Genomic DNA, 14,425 nt, shown 5'->3' on the forward strand with positions numbered 1-14,425 from the left:
TACTGAGTTTAGGAAATTCAGGATAGGGTATCCTGTGAGCAGAGTATTGTACCACGTTAATATTCGTACTGTTACTCCCACGATGCTAGCTTTCTCCTTTCCTTCTGTAGGAAATGCTCATTTGCATAGATGTCAAGATAGGGTTGGTGGCTTTTTGTTCTTTTTTTTTTTTTTGGACAAATCCAATGAACTCTAAGAGAAGTGATATTTTGAGGTCTTAGTATGAAACGTTTATTCTAGATGTGATATGTGGAGATCATACAGTGTTTGTTTGAGGACTGATCGTTGTGCATCCCCAGGAACTCTCCTCCAGCAGAGGAGTAACTGAAGCCACAATGTATTTGAGAGTGGCTGGTGGCTTTCTGGCTGCAGAGGTAAATCTGCATCTTCAGGCCCTGTAGTTCACTCAGCCGGGTGGATGTGATTTACGTTTGTCTAGGTACTTATATGGCATCTGTCACTACAATCTTTGCACACCTCATCTATTTCAGTGAATGCATCTTTCAAGTACTCTGAAGTGGTGAAGATAAAGCCATCCATCCTATGAAGAGCTATCACAAAAGATTGTCCATTACTGTTCTGATATATTTGTTGTTTGCTCTGACTTTCAATGCAATGGCAGCTAAATTGTTTACCCCTTTTGATTTTCCTTCTGCTGACTTCTCCCAGGAGGTGACTGAACATAAAGTAAAAAGTCTTGCCTATTTTCTTTTCCTTTTTCATGCTTGACAATCTCAGCATACGTGTCATGGGAAGGTAAGCATAGGATGGTATCCTTTTCATGTTTTATTTGTCAGCAGTTTTGAACAATTCAGATATTTGGGATTTCTTGTGTCTAGGCATATGGTGCTTTCTTTTTGTTTTCCCACCCTTCACGGCATCAAAACAGTTATCTATAAATAAAGTTAATATCTTAATTTAAATGGAACAGTTAAAAAGTCTTGTATCTGTTTTCCTAACATTAATAGGCTGAGAGTTCTGGGAGGATAACTGCTGATCTCTTGTGGGTTCAAGGGAAACCATTCCTATTACTTTCATTCAGAACTTTATTATGTGATTTTAATGTATGTGTAGTCACAGAGGGCAGATTAAAGAAACAATCCAATGGACCATATTTTGAAATACAAGTGTGACTGTTTTTTCAGTAAAGAAATGCAAGCTTATTTTAGGATAAGCTACTGGTGCGTCTTGGAAAGTTAAAATGTGAGACTGATTGTAAATATTTCCAACACTTCATTTCTGATAGCAAGTTTTACATCATTTTACTATGTTTTGAAATAGCTGCCACTTCTTGTCACAAAGCAGGACTGACTTAGTAATCAGTGATTTTCTTTGTTTATGTATTTAATGTTGTGTATGTACTGTGCAGTAAAATTCAAACTGCTTATCAGACTCATTTTGTTCGTAGATATGTGGGTAACCTTATGCCCTTAGAATAGGATTAATGAAGCAGATAAAATGCTTGTTCCCAGACAAACCTTCCAAAACCCAGTCCAAAGATTTGCAATCCTGTGTCCTGCAATTGTTCACAATATCTCTGAATATCAGTATCCATTGATTTCATAGTGAATTGGCTAAACCCACTTCCTAGTGAAAGCTGGGAATGGTTGGCCTAATTCCAAGGGAATTTACAGTACAGATAATCATGTTATTAACTTTATACAGGCAGTTCCAAACCATCTTTCACAACATGAGCTGTTAAAAAATGGTAGGAGGTGGAATGATGCAGCATTCTCAACTAGGCAAGGCATTTTGAAATTGGTAGAACCTGGGAATGCTCAGGTTCTTCTGGGCGTGTTGGCTCCATGCACCTTTCAAAACATACCTATAATGATCTGTGACCAAGGAGCATTGGTTCTGTCACCCACTCAGGCTGAATCCTGCCCTTTGCGCTGGTGGCCAACACCAGTCAGATCAGTCTCTTGTCCAGTGCTGAAGAGAAAACTGGGGCAGTCTCCAGGGAGTGAGGGGGGAAAGAAAATAAAGCATTAAAGCCCAGGGAATTTGGTTTGGCTTATGCTTGCAGTCTTTGAATACAGGACAGAAGCCTTAGGTAGCTGAATTAAAAGCTGTCAGCTTAAGACTCTCTTTTTTCCTGTGCTGAGAGCTATGTGGTCCTTAATATCTACAGGAAAGGAAAATGCATGTATTTCCAGGCTTTGATTTGGTATTGTGTTTAAACAGTGTCATAGAAGCTACCAGCAAGTCCTTTTTTTTTCTTAACTTATTATAAAGTGTAAACTGGGAGGGGTAAATACTGAATGATAAGGAATTTCATTGTAACCTACAGATGAGATTGGCACTAGTCAAAATAATTGTATGTAAGCCTGTATCAGCAAAACTTTGAAAGCTTTCTAGTTTTAACAGGAACATTAAAATAAGAGTGTTGGTTCATCTGTTCTTTTCGCTCATGTGAAAGCATCAAGTCTTACATGTAATAAACTTTGCATGGCACATGCATCTTTTGATGGTGTTGTTCCTTACAACTGTTACATGTTGGTACTGCCTGTTTATAGCGTCATACTGTAAATCGAAACTCTTAGCTAGAAAACTTTACTTGGGGTAGTTAATTTGGTGTAACAAATCAGGCAGATAAATGAAATGGTCTAATGCTTAAGGATAAAAATACAAAAGAGACCTAATATTTTTCAGGCAGTGCTCAGCAGGGAGTAAAGTTTCCAGAAACCTTTAAAACAGTACTGCCTCGTAGTACGTATTAAATAGGATTCTGGAAAAAGGAATAAATTAAAACAATACTCGAGCACAAAGTCCTATTGCAACCTGCTCTGGAGATGACAGAAGGAAGAACAGTGTTGGGGTCATTCCTGCTCACTGGGTAGGATAACACTGCATCTGCAGAGATTCCCTGTCTGTCACAGATTTTCCTGTGACACTGAGAGGAAGATGGATAATGATCTAGTTTTGTAGTCCATCCTCAAAAAAATATTTACCTATATCCATTTAGCAAAGAAACTTCAGCCATGAATGACCTCTTTTAAAAAAGAGAAAAACAAAACAAATAAAACTGTATGGGAAGCAAATAACAAATGTGCTCAACTCTGATGATAGAAAAAAAGACCAAAAGCCCTTTAAAGATTAGAAGAAAAACAAACGTATACAACAAAAATAACTGAAGTCTTTACAAGCTCCTACTTGAAAGAACAAAAAAGGGGGAAAAAAATCTGCCGATATCTAGAGCCCAAAGAACTAAGGTTATTGAACCCTAGAATAAGAAACAAATTCTTCTCATCTAGTTTGTTTTTTGTACTTAAAACAACATTTTAAACGAAATACAGTTTTAAAATAGTGTTTAGTTATTACTCAACAGGACAAGCAACAACAGATTTCATGATGACAACAAACAGCATTTCAAAGAAGCAGAATGGGAAGGCAATTCTGAAGCAAGAAAGGCTTGAAACTACCTGTAATTTATGGAGCAAGGAAGAAAATATCAGAGCAAATCTAAAATAAATTTTAAATAATAATGATAACAATAAATTGAATTTAATGATTTCCTTTTTGCTTGCCTACCAGGATTGAAGGATGTGTTTGAGCATGCGAACTTGTGAATTACAGAAGAGGACACAAGTTGGTCAGAGCCAGTAATAAAATATTCTCCTGTATTTTGAGCCATAAACTCGTATTTTTAGGTTGCAGCTTCTTGTGTGTGTTATGTTTGAGTAGTGCTAGGTTGCCCAGTGGTTGTGAATCACCTCAGACTGTTACAGTGTTTGATTTTCAGTATCTTCAGTGTTAGCAATGATTCTTTCAGTTAATTTAATTTCTACTTTAGAACGGGAAGATATGACATTGGAAGCTCTCATCTCATTCAATTTATTCAGTTCTAGACCAAACTTGAGACTGAAATGTTTACAGCTCTCAAGAATATGGCAGAGCTTGCTCATTCTTGGCTAGCATGACCATGCAATTTTAGGTTTTACGTTTAATACATCTCTCTGAAATATAATGGAACAATTTTTATATGTAGAAACTGACCGGTGAGGAACTGAAATGTAGAAGAGAAAATTGTTGTTACCCTCATTAAGGGTTTTTTCTTATACATTAATGAATTCATAGTGTAATTGCTTTCCCTGTCAACTGAGAATTTACAATAGTGTTGTGTCTTATCAAAGTATCACAGAATGGTTGTTGTTCATATGTCAAGAGGAAATATTTCCAATTTCAGGTCAACAGATGGATTTAATTATATACACATCTTTGCATGTTCCTGGGAAATCTTATCTTGCACTATTGACCATTTTGGCTATACTGAGAATGTTTTTAAAACAGAGGATAGGTTGGGTTGACATTTTCACAGGAGAAAGGCCTGTAAATAGCATTGAAATTTATTGCTGTTTTTTAAACTTCACCTCCCTTAAGTAATTTTGAAAATTTACTCCTATTATATCAAAATAATTGTTACATTACTAAAGTGCTATTTAAAATTATTACTGTTATGTGCTAATATCAGAAATTATGAGTCCAAGTTTATCATTTTAATTACAAAGCTCTGGAGGGAACTTGCTGCATTCTGTGAGTTTTTTTGTTGTAACAACTGAATTTTTAAAAATTATTTTTTAATCTTCAGTATTATATTTATCATAGTTATTTAAAATGCATGTGTTAGACTAGAATTTTTTTTGTTTATTTGAAATACCTTTGCTTTCAGTTTGAGGGATGCAACTCATATCAGTGCTTTATTTCTCAGACTTACTAAATGAGAATTACATTTTAATCTAGTTCTGTTTCCTGATATGAAACCAGAACTGCTAATTCTAACAAAAGGAGCTCATATTAATGTCTACATTACAAGAGTAGAAAGATATGGGCATATTTTTCAAATTTAATTAACATGATCAGGCAGATAGAAGGGGTGCTTAATGGCAGCTCAGCTGATGTTTGGACCGTAGTTTCATAAGTCTAATTTTAATTTTAGTCTAATTTAATTTTAGTCTAATTTTAACCCATATTTGTTCTTGAATCATCTTATTTGTCTGACTTGTGTTAATCACAGCCACAATAACATGCTATATTTCTTGCTTTAGCACAATGAAAAGCACACTGATTCTGATAAATAACAAGCACGAGACACTTAATAACAACCCAGTGGTCAATTAAGTCATCCATTATTCTGGCTGTCTAAAAGCTGTACTGGTACAATTATTGTAATATAAAATTTCATTATATCCAGCAATTTTGATAGCTTGCATCATAAATTATAAACATCTCTACTTGAAAATTGCATGTTTATCCAGATACTGTGTTTTGAATCATCTAATGATACAAACATATTGATAGAACTTATAAATGGTTCAGAGTAACAGGAAGATTGCTTTTCAATTCTTTTAAATTATTCTTTTCTTATTAAAAATATTACCTAGATAAAAATGTTAAGTGGTTCATGGCTTCCTGTAACTTTGAAGTTTACCGTGCTTTTAGCAGCAGGCTGGACTAAATGAGCTCCCAATATTCCATCTACCCTAAATTTTGAAGATCCTATGAATATGACTATTTTCTTTTTCCTTCTGAAAGGAAGATACCATGTGATAGAAGGCATAATGTCTCCTGTCAATGATGACTACAGAAAGAAAGGCTTGGTTTCAGCAAGGCACCGGGTAGCAATGGCAAAACTAGCACTGGAGACATCTGACTGGATTCGAGTAGATCCATGGGAGAGCGAGCAGGAAACATGGACAGAGACAGTAAAAGTGTTAAGGTAATTACATTGCTATTCCATTGCTTTTTCTTTCTTTATGAAGTTACCGACTGCCAGAAATCTGTCAGGTTGATGGATCAATGCACAGAACTCACTCTTGTAAAACACCCAAGCAAAGCATGTCTGTTTATGGCATCTTCTCCTGCGAGACAAAGTATTATATCTGTGACGATAGAAATTCATGTCACTGTCCTCTGAGAAAGGTTGTGTAATCAGTATTTCCATATCTGGAGTCTTTCATTTCCCGGTGCAAAGTAGAAAGGCTTCCCCCAGACCTATGCATTGGTACTGCACTGCATAGTAATGTGCTTGTGCCATGTAAGTCACTAGATGCCGTGTGGAAAGCCTCTTTGACAACAATGCGCCCTGGAAAGCCATAGTCATTGAAACAGTTGGGCAGCAAAGTTCTTGGCTCCCCTTTTGTTTCTGTAGCTTTTAAGTCACTAAGCAGGTAATTGAGAGATCTCAATCAGAAACTAACAGAGTTCAAAACAGCTCTATTTGTCAGGAGCACCCTTATTCTAGATTAGCTATGTTGGCAGTATTATACCTGCGGGTTTATCTGTTCGCACTTCCTTGAAAAGCTTTTTTTGTATTAACTCTAATGGCAAGTTAAACCCAAGCCTATAATTGCGGAAGTTCTCCACAAAATCACTGAATTTGCTGTTATTGTGCTAGAAGGAAAAATAAAACACTTTGTCTAATACCTGCCTAGAAACATAACTTTTCCCCATATGCTTGCTGTTGATAACAAATGCATTACAGTGCAAGGTATAAAAACACAAAATTCTTGTGCTGAGCACCTTCTGGAAACAAAGGTACTACAAAAGTCTACAGGCACCGTTAAAGTGAAAGACTTCTTGGATGTTTTTCAAGAAAGTAAGTGTGCTGTAAGAAGTATTAATTATTTCTTATTCGTGCTCAGATTTTCTAACTTTCTAACTGAAAACAGTTGTTTGTGTAGCTGAAGGCTTTAGCATGTGCCTTCCAGCAGCTGCCCAGAAAACTCTTAGGGCTCTAGGTGAAAGCCATTAAAAAAAAATAGACCTGTTACTTCACAGAATCATGGGTAAGAACACCCTGTGTACTTGCAAAATGTGTAGTGTACAAAACAGCTAGTGCAGCCTTTTAGTTCTGCTTTTCCTTGGATCACTGGGTGAACATAAACATCCAGTTGCTTCTTTTTGCTCTTCCCTCTAACCAGCAGAATAGGAGTAAAGGGTGGTGAGGGGGCTCAGGACACCCTGCTAGCCTGTCTTTGGAGAAAACTTTGCTCTTTTGTCTAATTGCATTGGTAAGTGGTATGCACCAGTGAAGGAGATCACCAACAGTTCTGTCCTGTGACGTTAGCTGGGTATGGGATTTCTCCCCCAAACTTTAGCTTTGTAAAACTAAATCCTTGCAGAGAAGGAGCCACAAATCCTACTGATCAGGTGATCCTACTTACAAAGACTTCGATCTTGCGCAGCGCCAACTGAATTGAGTACTACTTGCAAGATTGCATTTGTAGATTGTAAATTTGGGATAAAATGTACTGCATATAAAAAATAGGATAAGAGGTACTGTAAATAAAACCTGTATGCATAATTTTTTGCTTAGGAAAAATAGTATCAGTGTGGCATGAGCAGCCAAATTGCCTTTCTGCCTAGAAAGTAAGCCACTGGTTTTGTAAATAAATTCACAAAATGTTAAAATGGATGCCTACAAAGGAGAGAAATTACTTTGAAGCATTTTTTTCCAAACAACGACCTATATTAATGAGCTGAACCAGTGCCGTAACTTAATGCTGAACCCTGTCCCTTGAAAGGGGAAGCAGCATCTTTGTGAAATGGCACAGGTCGGTGCTTTGGTTTTTACACAGTAACTGTCACATTTGAATATTAAAAAGAAGAGGTGGTTTTAGGGCTAGATCCTTTTTAAGGTTCTCCCCTAGTTAGAACTCATTGCCACCTCTGCTGTAAGCCCCCTCAGGTAGGAAATGTTAGTAGCAGTAGGAAGAGATTTTTTTTACTGCAAGGCAAAGACAAAACCTATTGTACCTAGATGTCTCTTCCTTCTAGTGTTTTGAGTTGTACGCTTAACTGTAATAGAACATTGTGTCCTGAAGGGGAGGCATGAATGGCCTCGTCCTACAGTATTTCTTTTACCTGTGTGTGCTGCTGTTGTCATATTTCATCAGAGTTTGTGGATTTTGCAGAGGCTTCCAAATAGTTATGACATAAAAGAATTTTAAGCAGCAGAGCTGATATCCCACTTGTGATGATGTCATTAGTTGCCTCTTACATTGAATATGGAAGTTTTGAACTGTCCCAGTGCTTGCTGGTGTGGTTTATTTTCTTACAATATTGTCAGAAGAACTACTAACCAATGAACCACATCATTCCTCTTGTAATGTAGATTTAATTGTAGTGCAGGTAGAAATTTGCCAATTCTAAATTAAATCATGGTATGCCTTACCCAACAAGATTTTCTGAATTGTGCTTGTGATTTTAATTATATAGACACTTGAAGCTTCATACAGAGTTCAGAAAATGCTTGATAAACTGACAGATTGGCTTGTCCTTTTTGGTGTCTCTTTAAAGTAACATAATCCTCCCTACCCCAGCATCTGAAACGCCTGCTGAACAGACCTTTTGGCAGCTAAGACTTTGCATTACTTGTGCTGTTAGTCCTGCAGTGAGTTCTTTGCCAAAAGTTCTTATTTTTGAATCGAGGCCCAAGAATGTCAATCCACGATGTGAAGTTAGTGTACTTGACTATACATAGCGTCAGCCTGTTTACAAGAAGGCAGGATTAAAAATAGAAATGTAGGAAGGCACAGGCCAAGTTACTGCTACCTACTCTCTCCTGCCATATGTCCCGCACCCCTTGTCTATACAGTTCCTTTAGACAGTGGCTGAGCACCAAAAATGACTGGAGATAATTATGCAGCCTGGCTAGGTGTATATTCTTGGCACTCGTGCAGCTTATTACTGTGGCTCGGAGTATTGAGCGTGATTTGAAGAGTATATATTTAAGTCACTAAACTATAAATTCATTCCTTAGGCAGACGTTCAAAAGGTTATTTATGGCTTTGTATATATTCTGAATTTGGACAGAGTTAAGGGCAAAACTTTACCTTGTAACCCATAGTCTTTGCTCTGATACAGTTGTATAAGACCCCACAGTCATTTTACTTATATATTTGCTGGACAGACATAAGGTGCTGGCCTTTGTACTCAGCTGTGACCGCACTGTTTAGCAATATGCTTGCTTCCTGACATGATGTTGGCTTGTGCCAATTAATACAAGCATTGCATAAGCATGGCTCAGGATGATGCAAGACTGGGGCTGTTCTAAACAGGCAAGGCTGTGCTTGAAGGAAGAAAGCTGAGGTGTATGGTTCTAACATTGGCACTTGCCTTCAGAGTCAGAGAAGGAGCCACCACCATGAGGAGGCAGTACCAGCGTACAGTGGGGCACCAATGATGCAGAGCAGCAAAAGAATAAAGTAATTGAAACTCCAGAAAATGACAAAATAATCTTTGCATGGCCTCATGGATCTGAAATCGGTAAAGTCAGAGGCATAGCAGGTGTGCAAAATTGTACGAGAACTGTGTATTTTGAATTTCTGGGGATTGTGACCACTTTAATTAAAAGGAAAAGCACAAGGTGAATGCTCAGGGAACATACTTTTGTGGAGAAGAGGTTGAGAGGAAACTCATGAAAACTTTTAAAGAGCAGGCATTATAGAAACATTGTGTCTGAGGGATTCTATTTAATGAAGAAATTAAATATACTGATTGAAGTGTGATTGAAGTGTGCTTTTTTTTTCTAGCAAAAACCTCCATAATGTTTTAAATTTAATGTTGCTACAAAATTTTCCCTAATAGTAGAATTTCAAAAAGGAACTGAAAAACAAAATGTCATTACATGGATTGCTTGTGGATTGTGCAAAATTTAACTACATTTCTACTAATCTCATGGTAGAAGGAATATAGTGTTGTTTTTTTTTAACAAATTATATTCAAATCCGAAGTGCATAAAAGTAGACTGTGTTCCTGAATCTGAAAGCACCGGGTAATCGCTTTGTGCATCTCTGAGAGGATTATCTCACACAGAAGCCTTTATTTTTTAAATGCAGGCACCATTACAATGAATCGCTCAGACTGCTGCAGTACAAGAAGGAATTCATGAAAAACAAACAGCCCTTAGAAGGATCTACAGAGAATTCCCTTTCTTCCCACTACACAGGTTGGTTTGTAAGTCTCAATGTGACTTTGTTCATTAAAACAATAAAAACAGCATTAAAAACAATACAACTTCACCAGATTGGACAAATTGATGAAGCTGAACACAGTAGATGCTAAGTTTTGAAGACTGGAACTACCTGCCAAAAACAAGCCATGCCAAATGCCAGCATGACTGCTGGTGCGGTTACTTTGTAGTAATTTCCATGCAATAAGGAGATTTCCCGAACTCTCCTACAATAAGGAGACTTATTTCTGGGTTGTATTAATTTTTGGTTTTATAAGTATCGGTTTAGTTGTGTCAGAGATGTATGCTGTGGCCTTGCCGGTTTTGCTAAGTATGAAGTATATTATTAAGAATATCAATAAGTATAGAGATTATCTATAATAGTAATTCTTATGTTATACAATGAACGAAGTATATGGATGCCAAATCTTTGATGCTAATGCATTGTTTTGTTTGTTTGTTTTACTGCATTTCTGGATAGGAAAGTCTCTACTGGCATTAGAAGTATGACAGATTTTGGAAACACTGTCAGCTTTTGGTTTCCTATTTTATCATATTCCCTAGCTCTGTGTTTTGCTAGGGTACTGGTGGATTTCTGATACTTTACATTTTTCCTATGGTGTTGTACCACTACTTGGACATGAATGATCCATTTAAGTTATTCATGGATACACGAAGATTTCCAAAGTATGGGCTGTTCTATCATTAGAAATGTTAGAGGAATAAAAGTCTCTGGTATTTGGACTGCAGTTGAATCTTGTCTGATGGAGTTTATCATTGTTGACAAGTGACAAGTCACGTTTTTCTCATTACCACATTGAAGTAAATGAGTGGAAAAGCAGGTGAGACTATTTCAGCTTTCCTTGATGTAAAATTTCTCCTTTGGGTATTATTTTCTTTAGCTGTTTCAAGCTTTATGGCATTTTCTGTTTAAAAAAAAAAAAATAGACAAAGCAAATTTTCAAACTAGTCTTTCTTTCCTGTTAAAATTCCTTAGTATAGAATCAGTCAGTCATCAGCGCAGGTTTCCCGTAAAGTCAAAAACAAGCTACAGCAAAAAGTGGGTGAAAAGAAGGACTGGCAAGAAATAGAACTCCTTGTCTAGAACATGGTGGCTGAATTTTTTTCTACTCATATTCTATTAGACAGTTAATCCCAAAGAACAATCTGTTGGTGTGGACAGGAACAAGTCTAGCAACCTGTTGCTACTTCTTCAGCCTTGAGCACTTTGTCAGACTGGGCAACAGTGTGTGCATGGTTATATTAAACACATGGCCCACCAAGAAGGAATGGAACAGTTTTTCCCCACTTCATTTGTTCACTAGCATGCTGTGGAGTGGAGTACGAGGAAAGATCAAGTGCTACTGGGAACTCCAGATCAGAATATAGTTCCTTCCCTCTCTGAAAAATGTACGTTGGTCGGCACAAACTTTCTAACAGGAGGCAACTTGCACTCAGTTTTCCCTCCCCCCACATCAACCTCCCAACAAAACCAATGAGGAATCGATGAAAACTATTGAGTCAGGATTTTCTGTGAAGTTTGCAGGAAGGCTCTTCCATATAATGGAAACTTTCACAAAGTTCAGGTTGGATTGGATTTAATGGTACAAAATTCCATACTATTTTTCTACTAGATGTACACCTACTAAACTGTAAGATTCCTTTGTTGCTGACTGTCATTAGTTTGTTTCACGTACAAAAATTGGGTCATTTTAGTATGCCTTGCAAACAAAAAGGTTCATTAAGGAAAGGTATTGACAAATGATTGTGGTTTTATTAAACTTAGAATAACTTATTGATGCTATCCATTTAGGACCTAGATGGAAAAGAAAAGACTACTGTGTCCTGTTATTTGATTTTTAGTGTCCAAACTCTAAGCATCAGAAACTGCTAAAACTAGCTTCTTCTCAGAGACTGGTTATTCTTCTGTACTTGATAGCCTGTAATGCTTACAATACCTTGGAAAAATCTCAGGATAGCTCATACTTCTTTGCCTTATGGTAGCATAAAATGTAGATAGTCTTATTGAAAAAGTTAGGTGTTAGGGCAGCTCCAGATCTTCATCTGAGTGTTCAGTGTTTTTATTCAAAAGTAGCATCCCGATCAGTGTAAAATAGGGCTGAGCAAGTCAGATAAAACTAGCATATTACAGATTGCTTTGAAAGGACTTCCAGAATTATTTACATCTAATGTTTCTTAAAAGCTCCTCTCAGTCCCTCATATACTGTCCTGCTAGGATTTGCTGTCCCTCCTTGATTAACCAAGTATAGCTTCACATGCAGTGTTTCTTTTCCTGCTTAGAAGTGATGGTTGATTGTCTTCATTTTGTTTTGAATTGAATTCCCTGCACTTCAGGTCTCTTAGTTGCCTTACACAACAGCTTTGCTGTCACCTTTAAAATGTTTTTTCCTGGCATAATCCAGCAACAGTCATCCTTCATTAGGCTTTGCTAATTCTTAAATCCAGCTACTTCCTTTGTATTATTTCTCCTTAGCTTACCCTCTCCTTTCTCTCTGCACCATGCTGCAAAAAACTAGGATTTGTTTGCCCACCATTATTGATCGAGCTGTACTGATCAGAAACAAGCAACAATTTCCGTGCTTCAGACATACCATAGCCTGAAATAAAGGTTATTGCACTTATCAAAAAATGGAGCACTGGAACATTTGGATTATTATTATTTGGATATTATACCATTACAGTTAGTGGAAGCTGCAGATCATTACTTAGCAAAGTGTCCTTGAAGGGCTGAAGACACATGCTTCTTATTGGCACAGATCTGGGGATGTGTGGAGATGGATTTTTTTAATGAATCTCTCATTTATTTTTCTCTTTACAGTTCTACCAGAATTAAAGCTCCTTTGTGGGGCTGATTTTCTACAGACGTTTCAGACACCCAAGCTCTGGAAGAAAGAGCATGTCAAAGAAATCGTGGAGAAGTTTGGGTTGGTCTGTATAAGCCGTGCTGGCTCTGATCCTGCTCAGTATATCAGAGAATCAGAACTTTTAACTAAATTTCAGCACAATATCTTTCTGGTGAAAGAATGGATTCAGAATGAAATAAGTGCAACACAGATACGTTATGCCTTGTGCAGAGGATTAAGTGTAAAATATCTTGTCCCAGATTCTGTCATATCCTACATTGCACACCATAATATCTACACAGAAGAAAGTGAGCGGAAGAATGAAGGTGACTTGCTTCAGCCTCTGAGGTTGCATAACACAACAGTAAGCCCACTAAATGACTGATGCGGGTAGTGTGTGGAGAGGACAGACATTGCATTTTTTCCATGTGAAATTTTGAAAAGATGTTTCTTGTTAATAAGGGGAAAATACATCAGCCCAAAATTTCTTGAATTCATGTGGTGTTTTAAATTCATGTTTTCATTTGTGGCAGTGCTTTATCAAATCAGCACACTCAGTACAATACATTAAAAATAGAAGAAATAAGATCTTAGCAATAAACTCCAATAATACTTAAAGGTCAAATATCGTACTTCTCTGAACTGTAATTCGTTAATCCTACAGGCAGTTTAGAATGAAGATGTCTTACTGTTCTGAAGCAGCAAAATTAAATGAGCCATAACTTCTTATTTATATATAAATATATATATCCTTTTACATATAAAAATATGTGTATATATATTAAAGTGTGTGTGTGTGTATATATATATATATAAAACACTCCTAAACTTTTGACTTTCTGGACCCCCGAATAATTTTTGCTTCTTATGGGTACAAGTGGTGTTTTGCCAGTTAGGACAAGAGATAGAATAGAGCCTTTTTGCATGCAAGCGGTTAAATATGCATGCACCATTCATGTCGGTTGCAAATCTCCTGATTTACAAATGAAAGACAGTCCTTATCATTAAATGTAAAGTGTTTCTTTGCCTCTGTGATCCAGAATAAGTAATTCCAAGAGTAAGTAATTGCCAAAACCATGGAATAGATAACATATCCAAGAGGACTGGGTCATTAGCAGCTTTTTTGCTGTTGAAAAAGTGAGTTAATGTTGTCAGTCATATCATAAAGCGAATCAAAATGTAGTTGATATTCTCTGTGGATGAATTTATCTTCTTAATTAATCTTGTATTTTCTTGTTCTTTTGGCATGGTAGCAATGTAAAAGAAAAAAAAAAACTGTTTCGCTTTTTTGTTTTTCAGAGAACCCTAAACCCTAAAAAAGACCTTTTTTCATGAGTAATACTAAAATGTGTCCAATCTTTACTAGGCCGGAGAGTCAAGCTCAAATTTTTGTTGTATAAAAAATGTAAGTTATGTTGTCTTTTTTTTAAAGGTATATTTACTTTTAAGTGGTATGAAAAGGTGATATCAAACAAACAAGGAAAAAAAAAAAAAAACAAACACTTCCTTCCGGTTTGAATATACCAAACTAAAGTTTCAATAAGTTGTTCTTTTCAGAACTGTTACTTAGACTAGGTACATCTGTTTGTAAAGAAAACCATTAATTCAG

At 36.6% G+C, this 14,425-nt stretch overlaps 1 protein-coding gene across 15 annotated transcripts in view; it reads left to right on the forward strand.

The window, feature by feature from the left end:
• The window catches only part of NMNAT3 (nicotinamide nucleotide adenylyltransferase 3), a 31,759-nt gene that overhangs the window by 14,922 nt on the left and 2,412 nt on the right, over positions 1-14,425 (forward strand). For 10 of the 15 annotated variants that reach the window (XR_010833557.1, XR_010833552.1, XR_010833551.1 and 7 more), the window contains exons 4-7: positions 5,533-5,716; positions 9,840-9,949; positions 12,792-13,180; positions 14,116-14,221. Coding sequence is in view for 3 of the 15 variants with exons in the window: in XM_067002445.1 (XP_066858546.1) it covers positions 5,533-5,716; positions 9,840-9,949; positions 12,792-13,180; positions 14,116-14,151 (719 nt within the window). In the remaining 12 variants the exon portion in view is untranslated. Of the gene's footprint in view, positions 1-5,532; positions 5,717-9,839; positions 9,950-12,791; positions 13,312-14,115; positions 14,317-14,425 lie in introns of those variants that run through there. The other 5 variants (XR_010833562.1, XR_010833561.1, XM_067002445.1 and 2 more) reach the window with 5 other exon arrangements.

The sequence above is a fragment of the Anser cygnoides genome, chromosome 9, assembly GCF_040182565.1.
Source record: "Anser cygnoides isolate HZ-2024a breed goose chromosome 9, Taihu_goose_T2T_genome, whole genome shotgun sequence".
In the NCBI taxonomy this organism is placed as follows: domain Eukaryota; kingdom Metazoa; phylum Chordata; class Aves; order Anseriformes; family Anatidae; genus Anser; species Anser cygnoides.